The sequence below is a fragment of the Rhopilema esculentum genome, chromosome 20 (assembly GCF_057945365.1).
Source record: "Rhopilema esculentum isolate cy_ngs chromosome 20, ASM5794536v1, whole genome shotgun sequence".
Lineage (NCBI taxonomy): Eukaryota > Metazoa > Cnidaria > Scyphozoa > Rhizostomeae > Rhizostomatidae > Rhopilema > Rhopilema esculentum.
In genome coordinates this window covers 7,970,107-7,994,791 of record NC_142834.1, presented here as the reverse complement: position 1 = coordinate 7,994,791, position 24,685 = coordinate 7,970,107, and the positions used below count along the sequence as shown (strand labels likewise).

General features: G+C 34.9%; 1 protein-coding gene across 1 annotated transcript; it reads right to left on the bottom strand.

The window, feature by feature from the left end:
• Positions 1-1,004: 1,004 nt before the first annotated feature.
• LOC135687764 (E3 ubiquitin-protein ligase arih1) lies at positions 1,005-23,130 on the bottom strand. Its single transcript, XM_065204405.2, has 17 exons — positions 22,749-23,130; positions 19,301-19,368; positions 18,810-18,894; positions 16,703-16,777; positions 14,900-15,048; positions 14,430-14,496; positions 13,825-13,931; positions 11,561-11,603; positions 9,969-10,040; positions 8,278-8,355; positions 7,547-7,599; positions 6,845-6,902; positions 6,273-6,356; positions 5,734-5,796; positions 3,804-3,917; positions 2,239-2,351; positions 1,005-1,458 (listed from the first exon to the last, which is right to left on the bottom strand). Exons 1-17 carry the CDS (start codon positions 22,956-22,958, stop codon positions 1,374-1,376), a joined length of 1,524 nt encoding a protein of 507 aa, XP_065060477.1. The 5' UTR covers positions 22,959-23,130; the 3' UTR covers positions 1,005-1,373.
• Positions 23,131-24,685: the final 1,555 nt, after the last annotated feature.

Genomic DNA, 24,685 nt, shown 5'->3' with positions numbered 1-24,685 from the left:
ACAAAAGCATTGTACTTATTGTTATTAATTTGATAAATCTCTATTTCAGTGGCAAAGTGATAAAAATATTGGTAAAATTCCGTTTCAATCTTATCTTGAATTCTGAAGAAATTTTGAAGACCAGTTACAGACCCTGAAAGGGGAGTTGAAGAGGGCAGCTTTGGAATGGAGCAAATTTTGCAAACATAATTAAAAAGACTGGGTTTGAAGCGGACAAAAGTGAATTTGACTCCGTGACATAATTGATTAGCCCGAAGGAATGATGAAAAAGACGGTTCTTTCAGCCAAATAATTATTCGATAAATCAAAAGATAAAGTCTCAGCCTAGATTATAGAAGCCTGAACGTGTATGGAAAAGTATGTTAATATTTCCTTACGGCCATCTAGGCTGTCATATGTATGACAGACGTCAAGCTATATTGTATAACTGAGAAAACAGGACTCCCCAAGCTAAAATAAGGAAGAAAAGGACGCTAAGCCTGCTTTAAATTGACCTCAAGAAAGAGACGACAACCAAATTAAAGTGTCGATAAAAATTTTCAAGATGAAATTGATCGATCAATTGAGCTCTGGAACGAAAAGCAAGCGATTTTATTCTAAACATAAAAGATGAAAATCCAGAGGACAATTCTCATTGCATTTGCAAATGAGCTCAAAACCTGTGTGAATTACCAAAATGTCAAAACGCTTATGGTTTTGATTCTTTTAACAAACCAAATTTTTCGTGTTGAAAAATTCCTTTTGTTAAAGTACTATAAGAAAATTGGCAGTCTTCCACACTGATGAGATTCATCACTCTGTATTTGGTGCAGCTTTGTCTTAGAAACGGGGACTGTTCACACTATTTTCATGAATTTAGTTGCTTGGAGTACCTTTCTTACGGTACGATTGCGACAGCCCCTCATCCTGTCGCAGTCACACTTGAAAATAAAAACTAAAGATGAAATGGGATTGGCCATTGACACAACGCTAACAAACAAGACCACTGAGAAGTTACAGAGCCATTTGAGCACACGCGATTATCACATTCATTATTGTGATTTTAATACAAAACTACTGTTTAATTTGAAATGTCAAATCATCTCATCTAAATTCACAGGATGCATAACACCACTAAATTCATTACACTAGGTATTTACTAAGCAACGAGAAAGAACTCATGTAGCTGATGCCCTTCTTAAGATTATTTTTCTTTTTTAAAACAATCATTGCCCTTCATGTCGAAAAGATGCTCAATAATTTAGATAATAAAGCAAATATGCTGAAATGTATTTTAGAATTATGTATTTGCCTCCTGCTTCAGTTTACAAATCTGTTTTCAAGCTTCTGCTTCGGGACGATCACTGCCATTCAAAGAACTCTTCATGCAAGTTTTAGGGTTCGTGGTATTCCCAAAAGTCTCTCTCGTATCCTTCATACACATGATCTAGCAGAACTTTGCGTCTCTGTTCACAGTATCTGAAATGAAGAATAACCCCTTGGAAGAATGCAAAAAAGATTTAGCAAAACAAGCTTCTCTCTCGTTGGGGGCTTTTATTTAGAGTAAAGAATTTGCCTGAATTTGTCCAAACAAATGCCTTTAAGAATATTATAAACCTAAAAACGGATGTATTTTTCTCTTACATTTTCTATATATGTTTCTATATATATAGCTGTATTTTTCTATACTTATATATACACCTGATGATTGTTTACACATGAAACTCAGAGTTGTGTCACAATAGTTTGTTTATTTTAGTCTATACATATACATATATATATATATATAGATTCTCAATAAAAAACAACTTGTTTGACGTTTCGCTGTACGCTTCTCCAGAATAACTAACACATTTAGTTATTCTGAAGTGGGTATATCTATATATGTATATTTTGTGTAAGTTATTCTGAAGGCTTACAGCGAAACGTCAAGCAAGTTGTTTTTTTATTGAGAATCTATTTAACATTTTAAAAAACTTTAGAGTTAAGAGATATTGAATACATATATACAAATATATATATTCAATAGCTCTTATCTATATAGATTATATATAATCTATATAAATATATATATATGTATTCATTTACTGTGCCTTCAAGAAGTACTTTTCTTCCCTGAACATCCCAAAAAGCTTGTGTACATTATAAAGATTCTAAAATCAAACAGCCTACAATAGACTACTATTACACAAGACTTGACTTCGACAAATTTCCGTACTAGGCATAGGCCTACTGAAGACAAAAACAATCAAGTGATACCTATATTTGTCTTGCACTTTCTGCTTAATCTCTTGCGCTTCTTCTGAATTTATATCTCTTTCTAAGTACTCTGATAGCACCTCAGTGGCCATTTCGAGATCTCTTTGGTTGTCCTGACAAACAAAATGACGAACAAATTGCAAAAACAGGAAGTGAAAAAGACATTATAACTTTAAAAACTAACAAAAACTTCAGCCTATAGACCTGCATGGCGTATAAAGAAGCTGTACACGTAAGATTGGACGGGAAATAAGACCAATGAAAATATTAAATTACCCTACTCGAGGTTAACAAAATTTTCTTGGAGAAGAGATCAACTGAAAATGGGTGAGGATAGAAAACTTACACTACTGTGCAAGGGCAATAAACGTTCACTAAACTGTCATACGATCAAGTCCGAACGAGCACTAAGAAAGTGAAGGCTTAATTCCTCAAAAAGTGTCGGCCAGATAAGTGTTTTCTTCGTGTTTCAAATATATTTCAGATGACAAAAACATCTAAGAATAGTTCCAGGCAGTTGTGCTAATGACGAGGGACGATAAATCATTCAAAACGAGGGGAAACCACGAATGGAATAGGAATCTTATAACAAGTCACAGTAGCATGGAACATCCTTCATTATTACAACAAACATGCAATGATGATTTCTTATGGCTAGTGTGCAGATCACTGAAGCGCCAGACGTGAGCAAGATGCATTTCACAAATCGACACTCGTATCCATTTGCAAACATTGTGCAATGTCAAGTGCTGAACTAGACCAAAAAAGAAAGCTTGGGCGCTTTACTTCTACAGCCAATGGATTAACGAATTCGACTCAGCTGAACAATTGCTCAACAACTTGGTTCATTCCTGCCTATTGGACAAAATGGACGTTTAATGGAAACGCAGCCTCCGGCAAGTAGCAAGTTGCCCTGTTAATCCTAAGATATCAAAGGATCACCTAGAGACATGGTCTTTTGTCTACTAAGTAATTCTCCATTAAGATATTTAGTACGCCAAGACTTAAAAAAAGAGAATACGATTCGTTGCCTGTCAAGGGTTGGAAGCTAACCAGAGTCAAACCATGAAGCAAAGGAAAGCAATTAGTCTACAAAATACACGACACGTGGACCTACTGGCATTATCCTCAAGATTCTAAAGCTATTGTCTGCTTGTCTGTCAAATCACTTTCTATGTGCTTGAATTATGAATGTGAATTGTGAATAGAGGCATTTTTACAACAAATTCTTTAATATGTCTATGAATAATTTCATTATAACACAACTACGGCTTTCTTGGACGATTTACCTAAATGGCATAGCCAAACGACAAAATTGAGCAAGCAGCTGTCCGAACTTTTAACACCTTTTAATAAGCTAGAAAACAAATATTTGCCACAAAAAACAAAGGCGAAACTACTTTCATCTCTAGCTTGGGGTACGAGCTTTGAGGCAGAAAGGCTTAGTCCGGGAATCTCAAATTTACCAAACCACAAAGTCTTGATATCGTTGGGTTTGTGCAGCTAGTAAGGTAGGCTTATCAAGGGCAAATCAGAAGATCGTAGAAGGAAACAAATCAACCAACCTCAAATATTATTGAATGATTATTCTTTTTCAAATAAAATGCAAAAACATAGGTATATTTCAGCATATTTCTGCACTGGCACAAAACATCAACAGCTTGTTTTAGAAACTGAACCTAGAAAAAAACGAAATGTGAGCTGCAAAAGGGCAAAATATGAAAGATAGAATGATGTAAAAAATATGAAACCAGAATGAATAATAAAATTGGTTATACAAATAGTAATTTCTTTTGTTCAGTCATTTTTTTTCTATTTCATGAAAGTTAGTCACCAGATGCATACGAATTACAAAACTAGCCTTATTAAAGGAAATGTATCCTTATAAAAGGACTGCGTATACCCTACTTGTCAAGTAACATAAAAAGACGTCTTACACAAAACATCAATGCGATGCAAAACTGCTCACATAAAAAGCTAACTTGGGAGCAGGGTAGATAAACAGAACGACCGTAATGGCTGGGGCGGTGACATGAAAAATCACGTCTCTGAAAACCCTCGCAGAATTTCTTGATTTAGCTGGACACATTACCTTTAAGTTGCCGTTATCAAAAAGCGCGACAGTTCAACAACAAAGTAACTAATCTAACCATCTGAACTGGGCGTTTCCGCTTTGGCTCTAAAAATCTGGCTTTTAAGTTTAACTAGGAAGCAAAGCTGATCTCAAGCACCGAAACGAATCTACAACATTCTCGAACTACCCATGGACTGTAGACAGCCTGTAGTCTGTAGGCTAGCTGTATAAATGGAAAGGGGGAGTATTCTAACTCTTCTCAGAACTACGGTATATCGGAAGGTAGATGTCTTAATAATTGTGATTTTTTCTCTCTATTAAAATAGATAAAAAAATCTGGAGACAATAAAGCGTTGCCGATCACAACGAAGTGCAAACGCAAGGGACAAGAGCAAGGAAAAGTAGCTCTTAACCATCAGATCTGCAACGATTTCGAAGGCAAATTCACTTGATAGCAAGGAAAAAAGGCTTCTATGCGAAACCTGAAACACAGCGTGGGAGAAGTTCCGAAGATTAACATTATGTATCCAGGGATGATGATTAAGCGAGCGTGCTTCCAGGGATAATAAAAATTAACTTGGTTGCAATCGAGAAAGGTGAACAGAATGCCAATATGCGGCAGCCTTCAGTTTCTTAAGAAAGAATTGACACCAATAGATATGTTTTGTTGATCCATAGGGCATTCTTGGTTGGAATAATCTTGTATAAAAACACACAGGGAATATAATCGCTGCTAAAGAGTCAACAGACTGATTTGACAATACGGATCCGAAAATACAAGACCGTTGTCTGATGTTTTCTGTAAATTTTAAAGATAATCTGCTTCTTACTTGGCGAAATAATGTTTTGCAAGCAATAGAAGATATAATATTTAGGCATTCCTATTTTAACGCGCTCAAATCTACTAAATATAGACAGTAAATGTTTAACAAACAACAGATGTCTGGTACATATACACAGGCATAAAAAGCAGCTTAATTGGAAATTAAATGCTAACATATGAAAATAGCTGAAACCGCATGCATACGAGTGCACTGTCATCCTGCTGAACTTCAGAAATTCAATACAAACAAACTTCCCCATGAAGTCAAACTCAAGACCATAATCAAACATTATGATTTTGCGGTTTCATTGACATATCATTAATTGCATATTATTGTAATTGTCGTCAAATCTTTTAACCCACAAAATAAATTCTCGCGATAGAAAGCGTTACGTCTAAATGGAAGTCACAGCTGAACTCTACGAATCTACAATGAAGGATTGAACATGTCTATTCATTTGAATACCAGTCTGTTGACGTATGAAACAAAGAAGGAGAAATAAATAACATGGAGAAAAACCTAACATAAAAAAGTGCTCAATCTTTTTTGACAAGTCACTACCAAATGAATCATCATTTAAATACTGCTTCGGCCTACCTCGATCCAAGACATGTTATGTTGTTGCATTGAGTCCATTTTCAGCCTAATTTTTTCATATAACTGTATCAAATGAAAAACATACATTATTGAAATTAATTCTTCCTTTACTGATATATATATACTGGTACCAAAATGAAATCACCCAAAGCCAATCAAATGGATCAATCCATGGCATTCCACTGATCTAAATTAACTTCTGAGTTAATGAAGAAATGTATCCAGTGATAAATAGCTGAGCCTTCATGATCATCGTGACTGGAAAACTTCGAAAATTGTGAACTGATTTTGTTAGATAACTGCTTAAAACACCTACAGCCTAGCAGTAATTTGAATTTCATACCCTGGCGACAATATTGATCCCGGAAAAGGTGGGAGGATAAAGGTAATTTATAAATGTCTAGCTGAGATTGGGAAACTTTCAATGACCAATTGCATTAATAGACGGCAAATATCCCCTTCCCCAGATGTAGTCAGTCTGAAAATACGGTGAGATGTCATACATGAAGTAAAATCTGTTCTTCAAACAGAGCCTTTACCTTTTTCTCGAACTTTGCACTTTGAAGGTGATTCATATATCGATTACAATAAAACAAATATCTTTCTAACTTCGCACGAGACTTCTAGAAAGAGAATAGATAAGGAATTAATAGATATCTTCTTGAAATCAAAATAATAACATTGAAACGAAGTTGAATGGTATAATCTTAAGAGCTTTGTTGAGTCCGCTCTCCAAAAAAAGGAAAAACAAAAAACTATACAAAATAATAAACATGAATTTTAAGAGAAATCAGTGATCATTTAGAAGATAGCACGGAAAAACATAATCAAGTACTTTTCGTCCGACACTCCTCGGAGTATAAACGTCGGATTATAGTTCAATTAGATCAAAATAATTCCGGGGGGGGGGGGGGATGTATTGGTGTGCTTTGATTGGTGTCTTGTTTCTATCCAATCGGCGTGAACAGTTTTTGACCGCGGCTACAAAAGTCTCTCTCATTCCCAAAATCCAATTGTTTATTGCTAGTTATGTCAATCAAGAAAAAGATAATCAAAGAATTAAACTACAAAACCTAGGCATTGACAACAAAAATTGCTAGTGAATTCTTACAGCCTGGGCATCCCTGGCTGCTTGCGCTTCTTTTTCATCGTATCGATTACAATTGTACCTGCAAAGACAAAATCGCTCGCAGTATAGGAAATGCAAGGCTAATAAGCATGTATGTGCATAAAAGTTCGGTAGTTAGTCTATTTTCGTCTGCCTACACCATAGGTAAGCAGTCGGGCTTGTTCTACCAGATTCAAAGTTTCCAAATACTCAAATGCGTTATAGAATTTACTAGAAATAGACTATCCCCCAACTGCTCTCTTGCATCATAAATCTGCTTATTTCAACGAGTTAATTTCAAAGGTACCAAATCGATAAAAACGATATTTTCAAATACTATTATTTGCATCAAATACTTTATGCAGTAATATTTAGAGCCGTTCTTATGCTGAGTTCCAAATTAATAAAACTGAACTTAACGAACGATGTAATTTTTGACAAAGATCGCTGTTTCATTTCGGCATCAGTTTCTTCCAGTTCTACCTAACAAATTCTTTGTTATAGGAGACAAGGCATAAAAAATTAGATATTGTACTCTTGGCTAGCAAACAATTATTGGCCATATCGATTTTGAATTACCGTTGAGTAGAATACATCTGCTTTAATATGAAAGAAACCGAATAACAACAATTTTTGTGATTTCAGCAATGTCAAATCCACATACATAGATTAGCAGAAAGAATTTCGACAAATATTGCAACTCACCAGCTTGAGCCATGACTATCCCAAGGGCCTAAACATACCCAGCAGAAATCACACTAGAAAACGTAAAAACGAATAAAGTTTTCTTAAGAAGGGCTACAAAAAACAATTATTCAGAATCTAAACTAGCGTGACAGATTGAGACGTTACATAGTAGCTGGCCTACACAAGGACGATCCTGGATCAAACAGCAAGTTAATTTGCAAACAAATTCTTTCTAGCATTTAAGCCTAGTTTTGTCCAAAACTTGATGACAAAAGAATCCTACAGACGATTTTAATAACCCATATACTTCGCTCCCAGTTAAAACTCTATATATCATTTGAAAATCTACACATGACACAATAATTTCTAACGTTATATAAAATACGAGACGGAAAACATTCCTCTAATAAAAAATTCCTGTATGGGAATAATCCATTGGACATTTATTCAAGGTTTAATACCGTGACAGAATCTGCCGGTTGATACAAGAAACCATCACTGAGACAGCTTGTATTGTTGCTCATATCATTTTGCAACAACGAAATCAGCAAATATAAAATACCATTTAACATTAGAAGTATCCCGCTTCTTTAGGTTTAAAAATAGATCTTTAAAACAGTGAAAATGAAAGTACAAAGAAAAAAGTATAATACTGCAGGATGTTACATTGACGAAAAAAATGGATAGCAGGGGATTTCGTTAAGTCTAGCAAAGTCCAGAAAAAAGGATTCAATAAAAATTCAATTAACCTTGCAAGCAGAATTCCTGCAAACCATATGATTGCAACCGCCATTCTTTTCGATTGTCACGTGGCATTTCGGGCACTCCTAAAATGCAAAGCAAATGAATTGATTGCAAAGAAATGTATACAACACAAAACAGCCATGGGGCAGACAATTGAGCTTCCGATTGAAAGACAACAGATCTTCCAGGCGATTTGTTAGATAATCTTTCACAAATATGAGAAACAAATAGGATAAAATGAAGGATAACGAGCTTCAACCAAACGCCAAAGAATGATTTCAAGGCATCAAATGGTTTACTTAAGATCGAGTTTTTTCATATATGCATTGATTCTAATGAAATATTAATGCGTATGAAAGGGATAATGCGACGATATGAATAAAAAAGCGCTAGTTAACAGGTTTTGCATCTTACGGCTAATTTCGGAAGCTTTAATTAAAATTCGGCTCACTTGATTTCATATAAATAGCATTTCTTCGAAACACATGGTGAAACTTCGAGTAAATCACAATGTTAGCATTTTTAACATGCAGGTGACATAAAATATTGAAATCTTGCCATTCGAAATAAACCACAGGCCGACAATGTCTTCAAAAAGTCCAAAAACAACGTTTAATTCTTGCCATTTTTGCTGGCATTGTCAATTCCAACCACTGTACATTATCTTGAAAATTGTTTCAGCCAGTCAATTAATGATCCTTTTGCAACTGTAAAATTCTTTTTAAAAAACTCGTAATGTTAGATATTTGACTTCAAAAACAGCAATTAAGTCTATAGAAGGAAAACTTTCCATGAATAAAAAACAATGCCTAACTGAAGTCTGGGCACTTGGAAATGAGCAGCCAAGAGCGATCAAACGCGCAAAACGAGTAAAAAGACTAACTTATCATTTTTTTAAGAAAACCTACTATTGAAGATCAAAAAAGATCAAACTTGCTTTTTTCAATTGGTATGTTTTATGTTTTACCGTTTTTTTTTCAGTTTCATTCTACTTGCCTGTAGCTATTTTATTTTTAGATTATAAAAAATCAATTCGAAAGTTTGTAACCCTGGTTCCCTATAAACACCTTTGAATGGTGGGGTGACCGTGCATAAAGAGTGTAAAACAAAATTGAACAAGTGAAAAATTTCTACTGCCAAGAAGCATTTCTGGTATTAAAGAGCTCAACCAATTTTTTCTCGGCATATTGAGCCCGAACTACTTCGCAAAATTGTGCAAGTTGATCATCATGATCGTTAAAAAATGCTTTATGTATACGGGAAAAGGAACACTTTTTCAACACCTTTAAGTCTTGCAATGTATATTGTCTTTTGATTGTATAAAATGAAAATATTACTGGCACCGAGTGGTGAAATAAGGAGAGAAGTTATATCCAAATACTCGAGAGTTATGATTTTAGTGCGGCTGTATTATTGATTGGCCCGAGACTTATCACATGAAGTTATCTCGAAAGGTTTTGTGAGCAGATTCTACCAACGACCATCATCTGTACAATGGCTACCATTATCACATGATAATTTTGTGATCAAACCGAAAGCATTTGGATCATACTTTTATCATAAGGAGCTGGAACAGTGAAAATCTTTACCGTATGAAAATAAAAAAGGGTTTATAATAACGGTCAGGTTTCGACGTCAGTACATTAAAATAGAGGAACACATACTAAATTTTTCTAGAGAAATGCTACATAATTACTTTCGTATTGGCTGATATCCAGTTGGAAGTTTCACTATCATCGTCACATTTCTTTTGCCATTTTCGTAACCACTAAATGAAAGAGAAATCTTATAAAAACCTTACACAACTAGACAAATAAACTAACTCTGAGAACATGTTGAATTAGCAATGTTATAAAATGTATCTTGCTGGTATCTATCTCTAAAACACATTGTTTTTTCTAGGGTTCTTAAATGATCCAAGTCACTAATTGCCCAAAAGTTCACTCCACATTTGATCTAGTAAAAGTTCACTCCACATTGGTCGATAAACTTCGTCTACAGACAAAAGAAATAAACAGTAAATGAAGATTTTACGCTCGTAACTTCTAGAAGTTCTTAAAAAGCTAAAGTTTCTTACGTAAACAGTAAGAATTGTATTATCTGCAATGACCAAACATGATTTTGAATTACGTAATCACCATTCATTTTACGAATTGAAACACATGCAAACGCACTAACGTCATTCACGCCTCATATGAGTAATAGCTTTTTGGGTCTTTAATCGTAAATGGTTGACTAGAAAAACCAACAATCAAACCCATCTTTGCGCTTTGGTTAGATCATCATTGAGAAGGATAAACAACTCATTTCATTTACACCAAGCATGTAACGACTCATTATTAATAACGGTTAGTGTTGATAAAGACACTACTTGTTTAATGAGTCTATGACGTAGAGCCCACTGTCCTCTACAACTTATCAAGAATGTCTTGCTCTGGGCAGACTGATAATTTCCGTCTGCAAACTTCCCAAACCGCTGTGGTATTATAAGCAAATTGCATCTTTTACCCACTTAACACGAATTCATCAAAGGTGTCTGGTTTTCCATGACGATGACACCTGATAACTGATTGTGTAGATTAGAATTAATTGAGTACTGTGGTGTCTTTGGCAACTGGGCAATCGAAGGTTAACTACTCAGGGCAAATTGTCTACCAGGAAAAATACGACAGACGTATGGAAAGTTTTTATTGAACTTAAAATAAGCGCATAAAGGCAACAGTACTCTATGAAATACAGAAGAGCTCTGTGAAACGTAAAACTGTCATAGAGTCAGTGGAAATCGGCGCAAAGATTTAAAGCTGTGCTGAACCCTTTAATGGAGTGAAAAACCTTGTGCTTAAAAGCCAAAAAAACGTGACAGACCAAGAACTTTTTGATAGATTCCAAAAATTTTAAGACTTCAAACTTCACCGAAGAATCTGCAAACATTCAACAATCGCAGCGAATCGAAGTATTACTATTTTTCAACATTTGGTTCAATCAAAAGTAAGTTTAATTTTGCAAAGTTGTGTTTTATGTCGTTTGCTAATAGCAGGTGTCCCCCCTCCAAGCAGGTGTCCCCCCTCCAAGCAGGTGTCCCCCCTTCCAGCAGGTGTTCCCCCTCCCAGCAGGTGTTCCCCCTTCCAGCAGGTGCCTATAGCAGAGGCGCAGTTGAAGGTTAAAACAGCGACAATGCAAACGAAGATAAACAAATCTAAAAAGCTCATCATTTTTACAAGCTCTTTTTTAAATAGTGGTATAAAGATTAATTAGTGGAGAAGAGAAAATAAATATTTACAAAATTACCTTGCATTTGACTGGTTCATGAGTTGACTCACCGCAACCAAAACTAATGAAACATAAAAAAGGCTGCATGAAATTTCAACGCCCATCAACTATTCGTTGACAAGGCTTAGCAAAACAGGAGGTTTGAGCAATAAAATATTGGCAATAGTAAACAAAAGTTTTATACGAAACGCTTGAAAACCGTTCAATCTAAAATTTTTGATAACAATGCTTCTTAACAACGAAGTTACTAGTCCAGGCATAGTATGAAAAATTCGTTAGCTAGTAGTCATAAAAAGCATATTGGGTATTGCAAGGGAATTGTTCTACAAAGCATATCGGGTATTGCAAGGGAATTGTTCTAAAAAGCATATCGGGTATTGCAAGGGAATTGTTCTAAAAAGCATATCGGGTATTGCAAGGGAATTGTTCTAAAAAACATATTGGGTATTGCAAGGGAACTCTTCTAAAAAGCATATCGGGTATTGCAAGGGTATTGTTCTAAAAAGTATATTGGGTATTGCAAGGGAATTGTTCTAAAAAGCATATCGGGTATTGCAAGGAAATTGTTCTAAAAAGCATATTGGGTATTGCAAGGGAATTGTTCTAAAAAGCATATTGGGTATTGCAAGGGAATTGTTCTAAAAAGCATATTGGGTATTGCAAGGGAATTGTTCTAAAAAGCATATTGGGTATTGCAAGGGAATTGTTCTAAAAAGCATATCGGGTATTGCAAGGGAATTGTTCTAAAAAGCATATTGGGTATTGCAAGGGAATTGTTCTAAACAGCATATTGGGTATTGCAAGGGAATTGTTCTAAAAAGCATATCGGGTATTGCAAGGGAACTGTTCTAAAAAGCATATTGGGTATTGCAAGGGAATTGTTCTAAAAAGCATATCGGGTATTGCAAGGGAATTGTTCTAAACAGCATATTGGGTATTGCAAGGGAATTGTTCTAAAAGGCATATCGGGTATTGCAAGGGTATTGTTCTAAAAAGCATATTGGGTATTGCAAGGGAATTGTTTTAAAAAGCATATTGGGTATTGCAAAGGAATTGTTCTAAAAAGCATATCGGGTATTGCAAGGGAATTGTTCTAAAAAGCATATTGGGTATTGCAAGGGAATTGTTCTAAAAAGCATATTGGGTATTGCAAGGGAATTGTTCTAAAAAGCATATTGGGTATTGCAAGGGAATTGTTCTACAAAGCATATCGGGTATTGCAAGGGAATTGTTCTAAAAAGCATATCGGGTATTGCAAGGGAATTGTTCTAAAAAGCATATTGGGTATTGCAAGGGAATTGTTCTAAAAAGCATATTGGGTATTGCAAGGGAATTGTTCTAAAAAGCATATCGGGTATTGCAAGGGAATTGTTCTAAAAAGCATATCGGGTATTGCAAGGGAATTGTTCTAAAAAGCATATCGGGTATTGCAAGGGAATTGTTCTAAAAACATATCGGGTATTGCAAGGGAATTGTTCTAAAGATTCAGTTGTTTGCGGTAATCTGATCTGAAGAAATCTAGCAAGACTGTACATCTATTCCTAAAAAGGAACTTCCTTCTTTACACCTACGCTTCCCACATCATCATGAATAAAACCAAAAATAATACAGAAATGTAAGTAAAGACAGCGTGCAATCAAAGCTCTTTTCAAGATCTATAAACACTGAAGAATCCATGAAGGTACTACTTTCAAATCTACAATTTAATACTGGAAGACCACACAGAGGCCATATATTCATGCCATTTCATATCTAACATTGTCTAACTGAAGACAATCGCAAACAGAAAAAACAGCCACAAGATTATAGGAGAAGATAAATAATAGTTTTTGCTGGTGCGGCGAGATTGATAAGGCAATTTGCAGCACAACAAACTTATTTTTTTCAGTTTTGAAACCAACATAACAATAGACAATTTGGTATTGTAAAATACTAAAGCCTGAGGAGGATTCTGAGTTGGTTCTCTTTCTCGGTTTACCAAACTGCCTAATTTCATCTTGTCTAACTGTCACGCCAATAATGCAATAAGGATATCCTTATAAAATGACTTTGTTCTAATATTATTTTACGTGTTTCAATTACCTCAGGTGTTGTAGGTTTTAGGTCTATTTCTTCAAAAATTGGCTTCAAAGAAAGTGGCAGGCTAAGATTCCTTGTTTTTAAATAGCCAGATTGTCTTGCTGATGGTGCTATTTTGGATTAGCAGAAAGAGGCATTTAAACTTGAGTCTGATGAATGTGCTGCTATGATTGCAGTTGTTGAGAAAGAACAACGAGACTTACCAAAATGAGAATGAACACAAGCAATTGACCGTTCTAGCTACGTTGTAGGAAACTTTAACAGCATTCGTACAGTCGGGTGCCGGGCACCAGCGCATCAACCTATGGCTCTGAACAGAAATAAAGATATATTTAATCAACTATTTAGCAATTAACATATTGGAATCACTGAAAGTAGTCTATGAGGTGTATTGTAATTTTACAAATGTGGCAAGTAAACAAAAGGAAAGACAAACTGAGACATGGAGTTGGTTTATCAATTTCAATTCACAATTAACATTTACCAGCGTTGTGTTGTTTCTAGCACAAAAATGACGAATCGATAAAATTGCAAATAGCAAAAAATTATATAGTTATTATGACAAGGTGCAATGTTGGGAAAATTCTTATCCCGCCTACTTGGGTCTCACTAGACCAAGAGGAGGTGGCGCTAGGCAGGCCAGGTTGCCTTCAAGAATAGAAACGTATATCTGAAAATAAATCATGCTAGATTTCGGTTGTAATCTTCTTCCAAGTAAGCGGAATGAAATTTTCTTACAAAACAGGCCTTAACACGGTGTATGAAACAAAATATATTAACTGTAGAAGAATTACACTTGACTGCTTACTTGGACAAAGCTATCAGCAATTAGTTTGAGATACTTCGATTTAACTCGAATATCTTGTAGAACAGAGCTGAAAAAATAAAAAAATCAAACATGTTAAAAATTTGAGAGAAAATGTATTGTAGCTAATATCAAGCAACTCGCTTGACAGCCCCATTTAGAGCAACAGTAACCATTCACAATTTCCAGCAGAAAGAAAGAAAAAGACGTTGAACAAACATTGCTTTGAAAAGAGAACATTTAATCAGCTATACAATGGAAATATAGGATACACTAGTAGAAGGGCAACAGGGGAAACAAAAGAAAGTGGCAGCTACACGAAACTGTTGTTACATCATCGTCTTTGATGACATGTGGAAGAACTGATAGTAATAATTCGGCCTTAAGAAATTACACGATGAGGAAAAACTTCAGGAAATATTAAAGCATTCAAACGGTTTAAGTATACGAAGGAACATAAAATTTATACAAACCTAACAAAGTTCTCATCGACTAGAATGCTACAGTTTGTTGCAGGGCAAAATATGTGCTGTCCTATGTTCTCTTCAAGAATTTTTGTATTAAGGTACTCGTTCCAACAGAGCGTGCAGAACATATGGCCACACTCTAAACCTGCCATTGACTAAATAAATAAATATCATATGTTACTGCCACAACTTGACAACATTAAAATCGCTATTAAAACATTTGACGGGAAGATATCTCTTAAGTGATAGAAATCCTGGAATAAGAAAAAGATAAAATATTCTTTAATAATTCTGAAATCCTTACACGATATTTATTTCAATAACTCTGGTGGGCTGTTTGCAAATTTTCTATAAAAATGGTGTTTTCCTAATTCTTCATTCGGTTTTCGAAACTGATAAAAAACAAAGAATTTCTTGGCAGTAGGAGAATAGCTACGATATCGGCAGCATGAAGTTCTCAGTAGATCTACAGGCCGAACTCAAACATAAACTGACCTTCTTAGCATAAACTGTGTCGTAGCTCGACCTTCACGACAGGGGTGGGAAAGAAAAGTTCAAAAAACTGATGAAAAAGTTAATAATGAGTACTATTAAACTTCATTATCTCATTTTCATATTTTAGGTAATTATTCCTTGCGGGCCCAGGGCCTTGTACTATTAATTTAGGAATCTCTTAATTTAGACTGGAGCTCCGAGTTCCATTAGCACCTAATATCAGTGTTCGATGTTGTCGAACTAAGTTAAAGACTGAGGCTGCTTTTCCACTAGCCCGGGTTAAAACAAAAACGGGTTGAAGTGTATCTGTTATTGAAGTGAATCAATGGAACACCAGTTATTTAAATTTGTTTTAATCCGTCTTTGACGGTTTCCACGGTTTCGACTGAGCTGGGTTAAAATGTATACAGGTTGAAAACGTATGGTTATCTTTCTCCTTTTGTCCTTATAAAATTATAAACAGAAACCAAAGCACGCATAGTTGATGATGTTGTTATTGCTGTAAGTGGGTCAAAAGTTATCCGGGTTTGGCGATTCCACTAGCAAGCAGGTGAGTTAAAAGATACCCGGGTTAAAACTGATCAACTTTGAGACCCTTTTCTTGTTCGTCAAGTGGGTTAGTTGGAACGTAACGCGAAAAACGGATAACATTTAAGCCGTTTTTGTATTAACCCGTTTCTATTTTGTATTAATTGGAAATAAGCAACCTTTTAAAAACGGCGCAGGGATGCTGGAACGACAAAGGGGCAAGGGGGCAGGCTTGAGTAAAAGGGCATTTGAAAAATAATTCCCATCTACTAACAATTCTTTCGTAATTGTCACTTCGATATGATCTTCTGTAGGAATCACAGAAATTGGGTAACCTTTGGCATAAGATACTCTATTAAAGGTTTTGAGAAATCCGTCAAGAAAAAAGCAGGAAAGTCAGAATTTCGTATGAATCTTTTGATAACAGCAAAAACCGATGAGAAGGGCACCTCGATAAAAAGGGAACTTTGGCCCCCCTTGCCCCTCCTATCAAAAGGCAACAGGGGCGGTTGACCCACCGTGGCCCCTCCCGGCGTTTCTGAAAAATTCCACACAAAAAAACTGTAAAAATTTTGGGGGATCCAAATCTAAGGCTCTCTAGGGATCGTCGCGATGCTAGCTCTAGCAAAAATACATTCCAGGCTTGAAATTTGAGCGAATTGTCTAGTTTGCAACATTCATGTCCTTACACCAGTGTCTCTCGGTTTTTAAAGGTATATTTAATAGTCCATACATTAAAGCTGTCACATTCAGTCGATAAAAACAGGAATATTGAGAAAGACTCACGTTTTGCAATACTGGAGACAGGCAAATATCACAGTCGATTTTAGAATTCAAACGTCCACTGCCACTAACCGTCAACTGAAAGAAATATAACTTATAAATTAGGTGAGTTGTGCGTACTTCATTGACTTCAAAAGAATTTCACAATCACACCTTTCAAAAGCATTAATAAATACTTCACATCTATCTTCGTCTATCTTCCCCCTACTGCATTCGCCTATATCTAAGCCAAGCTTCAAATGATTTCTCAACCTAGAAAATTATCTTCATCTTATGATCATTTGGCCAAGAAGATTTTTGCATAAATTGACAGGTATTCAACCGTCTAAATGAGCCCAGAACTGGATTCTTAAGGTCTATGAGGTGAGGTCGTAAGAGAAACGCCTCACCCTTGACGAATTCTTATACCCAAACCCTTCGGCTTGCTTTTTTCCAGTTTTTCAAGAAACTATTTATTGTTTCATTAGATGTTAGCTGTAATCATAATATGTAGGTCTTTTTAATCTAAAATCGCATTCGGCAATGATGACCTAAAGGCTTGCTTTCTGTGCTTATCTTGCTATCGTTTATGGTTGGCATACCTATAAACTTCAGAGGTGGCTATTCGAACCATCACACTCATTTATGAAGCAGTTAGCCAGCTAATTGGCCCACTTGATAACTTATCTTTGATTTGGAAGCAACCCTTTCCTCTAGTAACATGCTTAAAAACGTCTTGAATTCTTGAGAAATAAATTTTGCTAGAACGGTTTGTTATATGACGGATCACAGAAATGCCAACTTAAAGACTCGCTAATATCAGCCTTTTCGACCTAAAAATCATCCGATGACTTTTGCCAAATTGCGGAAAATTCATCACTTTCGTTTATCGACACTTTCAAAGTGACAGTTTAGGCCGAAACTTTCGTATATGGGCTGAATTAAAACGGTTGCGTCGCTCACATCACAAGTACGAAAATGTGTTTCTGTTTTAAATACTAGCACAGAAGTGATGGGATGTACTAGAATATTAATTCAAAACGTCTTTGGTTAACCATTTGTTCTAATTTACGTGACGTTTTCGAAACCGAATACCACCTGGCTTTCAAAATGCCAAAACGGAAGAAATGATTCACTTAATAATAAGCAAATGCTAGTTGAAATAGATAAGATCATTAGCAGTAGAGGAAGAACCATTGGTTTGACAGGGTTGATGCAACCAGTGGCGGATTTAAGGGGGGCAACTAGGGCAGTTGCACCTCCCTCGACGAGTTGAAGCAAGTCTGGCGCCCTTTTTTGAAAATTGTGCGCCCCTTTTGAAGAACGAGAATCAGGTGAAAAAGTTTCTGAGACCGATAGGTTAATTTGCTTCAAGGATTACCTCAAAGTTATGTTTTTTATTATGAAAATGGATCTGAAATTGTTGTATACAGCGTACTCTTGTCACCAATTTTTGAAAAATTTTCAGCGCCTCCACTACCAACTGCCCCTTTTTCAAATTTGCTCTGAATCCGCCCCTGGATGCAACCTTGTTGCTTCATCTTGAGAGCAGTAATCTATAACCCTTTTAGGGATTGATATCTTAGAACGAGATTTAGAAAGTTCCTTATTTTTAATGAATTAAAACAATTAAAATACTTATCATTAATAAAATTATAGACAAAACAAAAATCTAGGGTGGCACGAAACTAAAAGTTTTCAGAAAACAGCGAAATCGTATTACTAAAGAAGTTTCTCTTCTGACCCTCCTCAAAGTATTATAGGACAGAATGGTTGTCGGAGAAAGGCAGTTTAGCTTAAATTATGTATGGATGATAACCAGAATGGCTATTGTTTTAGGCAGCCAATCATCTATGGCAATGCTATAAGCTGGGATCTTTACATACTGGGGACAAGTGGGGGGTCTAAGAAGAGTGGGGGGCTAAAACCGCATAAAGAGGCTTTACTGGTAGTTTATTACTTAGTATTTGGCATTTTTTGCAAAAAGTAGGGCTACAGCCCCCCAGCTCCCCTGCAATGTGGTGCCTGGGAGACCAGTCATATAATTACGATTCTTTGACCTTCATAGACCATATGTATATAAATCAGGAGAACATAATGTAGCTGTTAATCAGTCATTACATGTGCTGACCTTATTGGTTGAATTCCCTCTCAACTTAAGTGGGTTTATGACATGTGCCTCTTCAAAAAGCTTCTCCTGATCACCACTATAATATCTGAAAGAGAAAAAATTAAAAAAATTTTAGCAATCAATGATTGACATAAATACATCTTTAGTGTGATATTTTTTTCTTGTTGTATACATGCATGGGAAGAAAATGGCACAAATTACTCTTAGATATTTTTGTACAGCAGATTCTTGACAGCTACAAGAGTTACTTGTTTCTTATCAAAATCAAGGCAGCTGCTACACAAAACGACCTGCTGCCAAGCATTGCTACAAATTATTCAACAAAATGGTGATACAATAAAGGTTTCACCATTAGGCTAATCTAATTCATCTCTATCAATTGCACTCACTGGTTATTTTTCCAAACAAAACAGAAAATATCATACTCAGAATTCCCTTACATGTATCACATGAACATGTAGTCAGAATTCAGGCTCATTGATGCATCATACCTTTCAAGCAGTTTCTCCTTGTCCCATTTGAAATGTGTGAGGAGTATCCTTGCTGTTGCTGGAGATATCTAGAAGCAGTAAATATTCATTATATATAGACTTTATTAATCTGACCGGATAGGGAAAGAGCCTATACTCTTACATCTATATATAAGCCAATTTTGGATAAATTTATCTGTTTTTAAAATGGAGGATTGTTCTAAAATATTGTTTCAGATTGGATGGTCAAAATAATAGAAGAAAATCTATGACATCACAACCAAACTAATATTTACAACCTTCTTCCTTGGAATTTGATTTAAAACTCTTTCAACCTCAGAAAATGTTTGAAATTGTTTCTTATGAACAAAAATATTCTGGTATTTTTCTTAAAATTTTTGAAAAATGGAAATAACACGAATTTCTTTGATCACAACTACCTCCTATCAAAGATAAGTTGATCTATTTACATTGATAGCATTTTGTGACAAAAATGTACAAATAGCATCAAATTTCACTTTAATAATGTGATGATATATGTTGATGGAGATTGCTGTTATTTGTACATGAGAGAAAACTGAAGAGGGAGACAGAGATAGATCAGAATGAATCATAGAAGTCGTTGTTTAGTTGAATAGAAGAGTACTTGAAATTAAAAATTATTGAAAATGTTGAGAAATATTTAAAATTGTTTGTCTTTGTGTACCTTCCTGCATTTTCCCTTTATTTGGAAAGTGTAATATTAGTTTTCTAAATAAGATTTGCTTGTAGGAGCGGAAAAAGCAGTAGAAGACTAGCTAAGAAAAGAGCCATTGGCATGAGAAATGCAAAACTTGGAGGCACATAAAAAACTCTTTAACATGCAGCACTATCAAAAGCTAGCATTAATTAGAACCAATTAGCTATCACCTACAGGGACTCTAAGAAGAAAACTTACAGGAAATAAAATAATTTATCTGTTTATGTAACCAACATTTTTTCTGCAGGTGAGTAAACTGACATGCAACCAATTCAGTGTCAACAGCAATGATGAATCATGCTCTCTTGAGCTATTTAACAATCTTTCTGAAATATCCAATTCAAACAATAAATTTATATGCTTTGATATTAAATTTATCTAGATGATATTAAATAACCAGTTTCATGTGATTGCCCTGCTCATCAATTTACAGAACAACTTTTTTGAGCTATCAATAACGAAGAATCATTTTAAAAAATTAAAGCAACACTACATCAATCTCTTTAAACTTTATTAAAGCTTAGATCTGTATACAAGAAAAACTCAAGTTCTGTCAAAAGCAGCTTTAAATCTGAAAATGATTTACTGCCAGTCAATTATCCTTTTCAGATCTATCAGTATTCAATTGCTAATACTGTATTTTTTTTAAGGTCTATTTAGTATGGCGGTTTAGATGTCTTCATGTAAGTTCAAAGGAATTGTCACTTTTCCAATGGTATTATTCCTCTTATGTTGTATAGTTGTAAAGAAATTGAGAATACTTAAATGTGAGATTGATGTAAAATAAAATTCTAAGCAAGTATAAAAACTATCCATGGTAAATGATGTTGGAATTTTAGTAACTACCTATTTAAATTTTAGGAAGTAAGCTGATTATTATAGCTTTATTGTATATTAAAAAAGACCTCTATACTTCAAATTAAACTAAAAATAACTTACAGTACAAGGAGGCAAGTAACAGCCATTTTAGTAACTTATTTTTGAAGGGACAAATTTGATAAGCAGTTGCAAAAAATATCTAATAAATATGTGACACAAAAACCAAATGATCAAAAGTAAAATCTTCACCCTTCTCTAGTATCTTTTAAGCTGGATTTAAGAGCTTTCTCGATGTGGAAGAGGAAGATCAAAGTTCTTCAGGCTTATCATAGTCAGAAGTTTATCAGAGCAGATGTTTTCTGCAACAAGTATCTAAGCAAATAGCCAGTTTTGTTTAGTGAAAATTGGGTCATGAGCTAACCTTTCTAGACAGTTTCCATAAACAAACTTCAAAAACATAAACTGCACATTCAGACAATGATTCAAAGCTTGATCAAATTTGTTTAATTTAAAAAATGCACAACAATCTACTTATTTGGCAAGAAAATTAACTGAACAAATGCCAGCATTTGGGAAAACACCTGCATCATCCAGAGCAGTTTCTTGTCCCTTTCAAGATATTTTAGCAGATGTCTCCTTAACACAACAGCTAAAATAACTCTTCAAATTTAAGCAAATGCTGTCTAGATTGTATTTTGTAGAAGATAATTTTGAAATATCTTCCTATTGTTGACCAGGCTTATGTAAATGTGCTTCACCGAGGCTATCAAAATGATGTGAGTTTCATGAAGAAATTTACACTGGGAGAGAATATTTTCAGGTCATCAAGTATTAAAGAATCATAAATACACTCATTCTTTTTATAAGAAGCTGGCTTTAAAAAATGAGTACTGGACGGTCAGAAAAAATTAAGAAACTCCAGTACTCGAAGCAAAAAAATTAAGAAACTATAGAATTGTGATAAAACTGAGAACAACAAAACTTTGTAAAATCCAAGAACATGATTACCCTGTTGGCCTAGAATTTAAGACACAAGGGATAAAAACATACTTCCCATGATAAATAAGTCACAAACATTTCATAACATCATTCATGACATCATAATTAAGAAACTGTTAAGAAACAATAAGAATTGAAATATCCAGAACATTAAGAAACTGGATGACTCAGCATCAACCTTTGTTTCTTATAAAAAAAAATGAATGTACTTTCAATGAAAAAACAACTATTTAAAGACTAAAGACATATGCCAAGATATTACACCAAAGACAGCCTAATTCCTACAAGGAAAACATGGCAATGAGAAATATGAGAAAAGTGAAAGAAGGGGTTTACAAAAGTTGGATGGTGCAAATATTGGCATATTGGCAATAGTGTCAAAAAATTGTTGTGGTGAGAATAAATACGCCCCTGTGATCACTGATTTTAATTACTGATTAGATAGATAACTATTTTTCAATAATGAACGGAACAAATTACCCAACTGTTGAGCCATTAATCATAACAAATTTCCATCTAATTTTTACAGACCTCGCACCAAAAACATATTTTTTCAATTGAGATTTGAGATCATGTCCTAAAAAATTTACTGCATCGGAATTGCAAAACTGAAAAAATGCAGGCAGATCTGAACGAAAGAGAAAATTACACAAAATATTAGCTTAATTTAGTGTTAATATTGTAAGTGAGCATATCATAATTGGGTATATGCTATAAACGGTGCTCATACAGCAATCAAAAACCTAACGACAATTGAGATTATCTATACAATTTCTTATGAATAGTAAGTAAAAATCTGATTAATCTAAACAAAAATGTCTGTCCTAACGCCATTGATAAGTTGGCAAAGAGCGTTCGCGGCCTATTGTTTACTTGTCGCTGTAGTGGGCCTAAGGGAGAGACAAAACTAACCTGAAAAACGTTGTTAACGTCATCAATGCTTCTGTTCATAGTTGAAACAATAGACTCAGGAGTTAGACATTCATACTGAAAATCGTCATCATAAGATCTTTTTGCAGCCGGTTCCGAGGAATCAATATCATCGCCAAGGTAATCGTCATCTAGCTCATCGGAGGCCTCCTCGTCTTCGTCGTAAAAAAAATCATCATCTTCTGAGTCCATTGTAACAAAAGTTGGATAGGAGATTTAAATATTTACTAAATATCGATATCACTTCATATTAACAGCACATCCATAGAGAAACAGTAGTCATCAGGGGAATATTTTCCTTCGTTCATTACCTACTGTACTGCACACCAAGCTGCTTGTTTCCCATTTTCACAAGTAGAGGCAATTTGATTGGATATTGTATTATGACGTCATGGGAAGATTGGGCTCTAATCATGCAGAATTCATATAAAAGTTAAAACATCAGGATTCTGCTGTCCATAAATAGAGTCTGATGATAGATAAATTTGCATGCATAAGCTAAAATTTTCGCCAGTGAAGTGTCTTATATATTTCAAATTCAACTACAGCATGGGCTCTGATGCAGGTTGGAAAGTGGAAGGGCCAAGAGAAAATATAACAATCATAACAAAAGTTTTTAAAAAAGCTCTATTGTTTTGCAAAAAAGTGAGGGGGTCATGGCCCCCCCTGGCCCCCCCCTTTGTCGGAGGCCCTGTACAGGATTTGAAAATGACTGTTTGAAAAACTGCTGACTCTTTTGATCGCTAGGCTATGGGAGCATCAAGGGGCGCCTTGAAAATGTTTAGGGAGGGGGGCTTAGTATGGATCTTGTCCGAATTTTATTGCTTTATTGAATTAGAACTGTCTAAACTGAGCCTGGAATGCCATAAATGTTGCTAACTAAGAGGTTGCAGCCCTGCTAGCCCCCCCCCCCACGATTCACGTCAATACCAATGTTAATATCAACTAATTTCAAACAGGGTGAATATTCTTGAATTTCTTGAATTTATGTTAGCTGGAACCGTAAAAGCTTTGAAATTATTTGCAGTAATCTATGTGGCTACCATGATAAAGTTAGACTTAAAACGGTTGTTATCGATGTGTTTTACAAAAAAAAATTCAGTCGAAGATTCTATAAACGGCCAAAATGCTCCAAATTTAAAAAATACAAACAGATCTAGATGAAGTTGAAAAAAACATCTTAGTTTTATTGCCAATTATAACATTTTTCCCCAGTAAATATTGAAATGTACTCAGATCAGTGGAATGGAATAACTTTCATTTTTTAAAAATAGATATAATATTGAAGTATGTTACACACATGGCTGGAAGTTCAAAAGTAGAAACAAAAGAGAAAAATTGTTTTTAAGGCAAAAAGAGAACAATTTAGAGAACAGAAAAAGAAGCCACAAAGAAAAAGAACATACGATTTCCAGGCAAAAGCTTTAGGAAAAGCAAAGAGCTGTGCAAGATCAAAAAGTGCAGAAATTGAAACTGATCCTACAGGATTCAAAGAATTCAGCTGAATTGGCCTAACGAAATAGGAATAGCCTTCTCTGCCTTTGTCCAGAAATTCAAATGTATTGAAGTTAAAGAGCATGTGAGCAGATGCAAAATATTTGTTGACAAATATTTATGACTTGATAAGCGACATTCGGGTACCTTGAATTGAATTAGGGAGAATCTTTAGCAGAGGTATAGATGCTATGCCTTCTGCATCTTAACAAAAATAACTCGAAAATCATGTCTATGATATTAAAATATAAAGAACACTGTCAGCTACACAGTCTCTGTGGCCTACATTCATTACCTTCGAGTTGATAACATGCTTCACGTTTGTCAGAAAGCTGACAAAATTGTTTCCTTTTTTATTCATGGAACGTTTCATGGTACCTCTATGTTACGTATCTGTATTTGTATAAACATAAGATTGTTTAAGG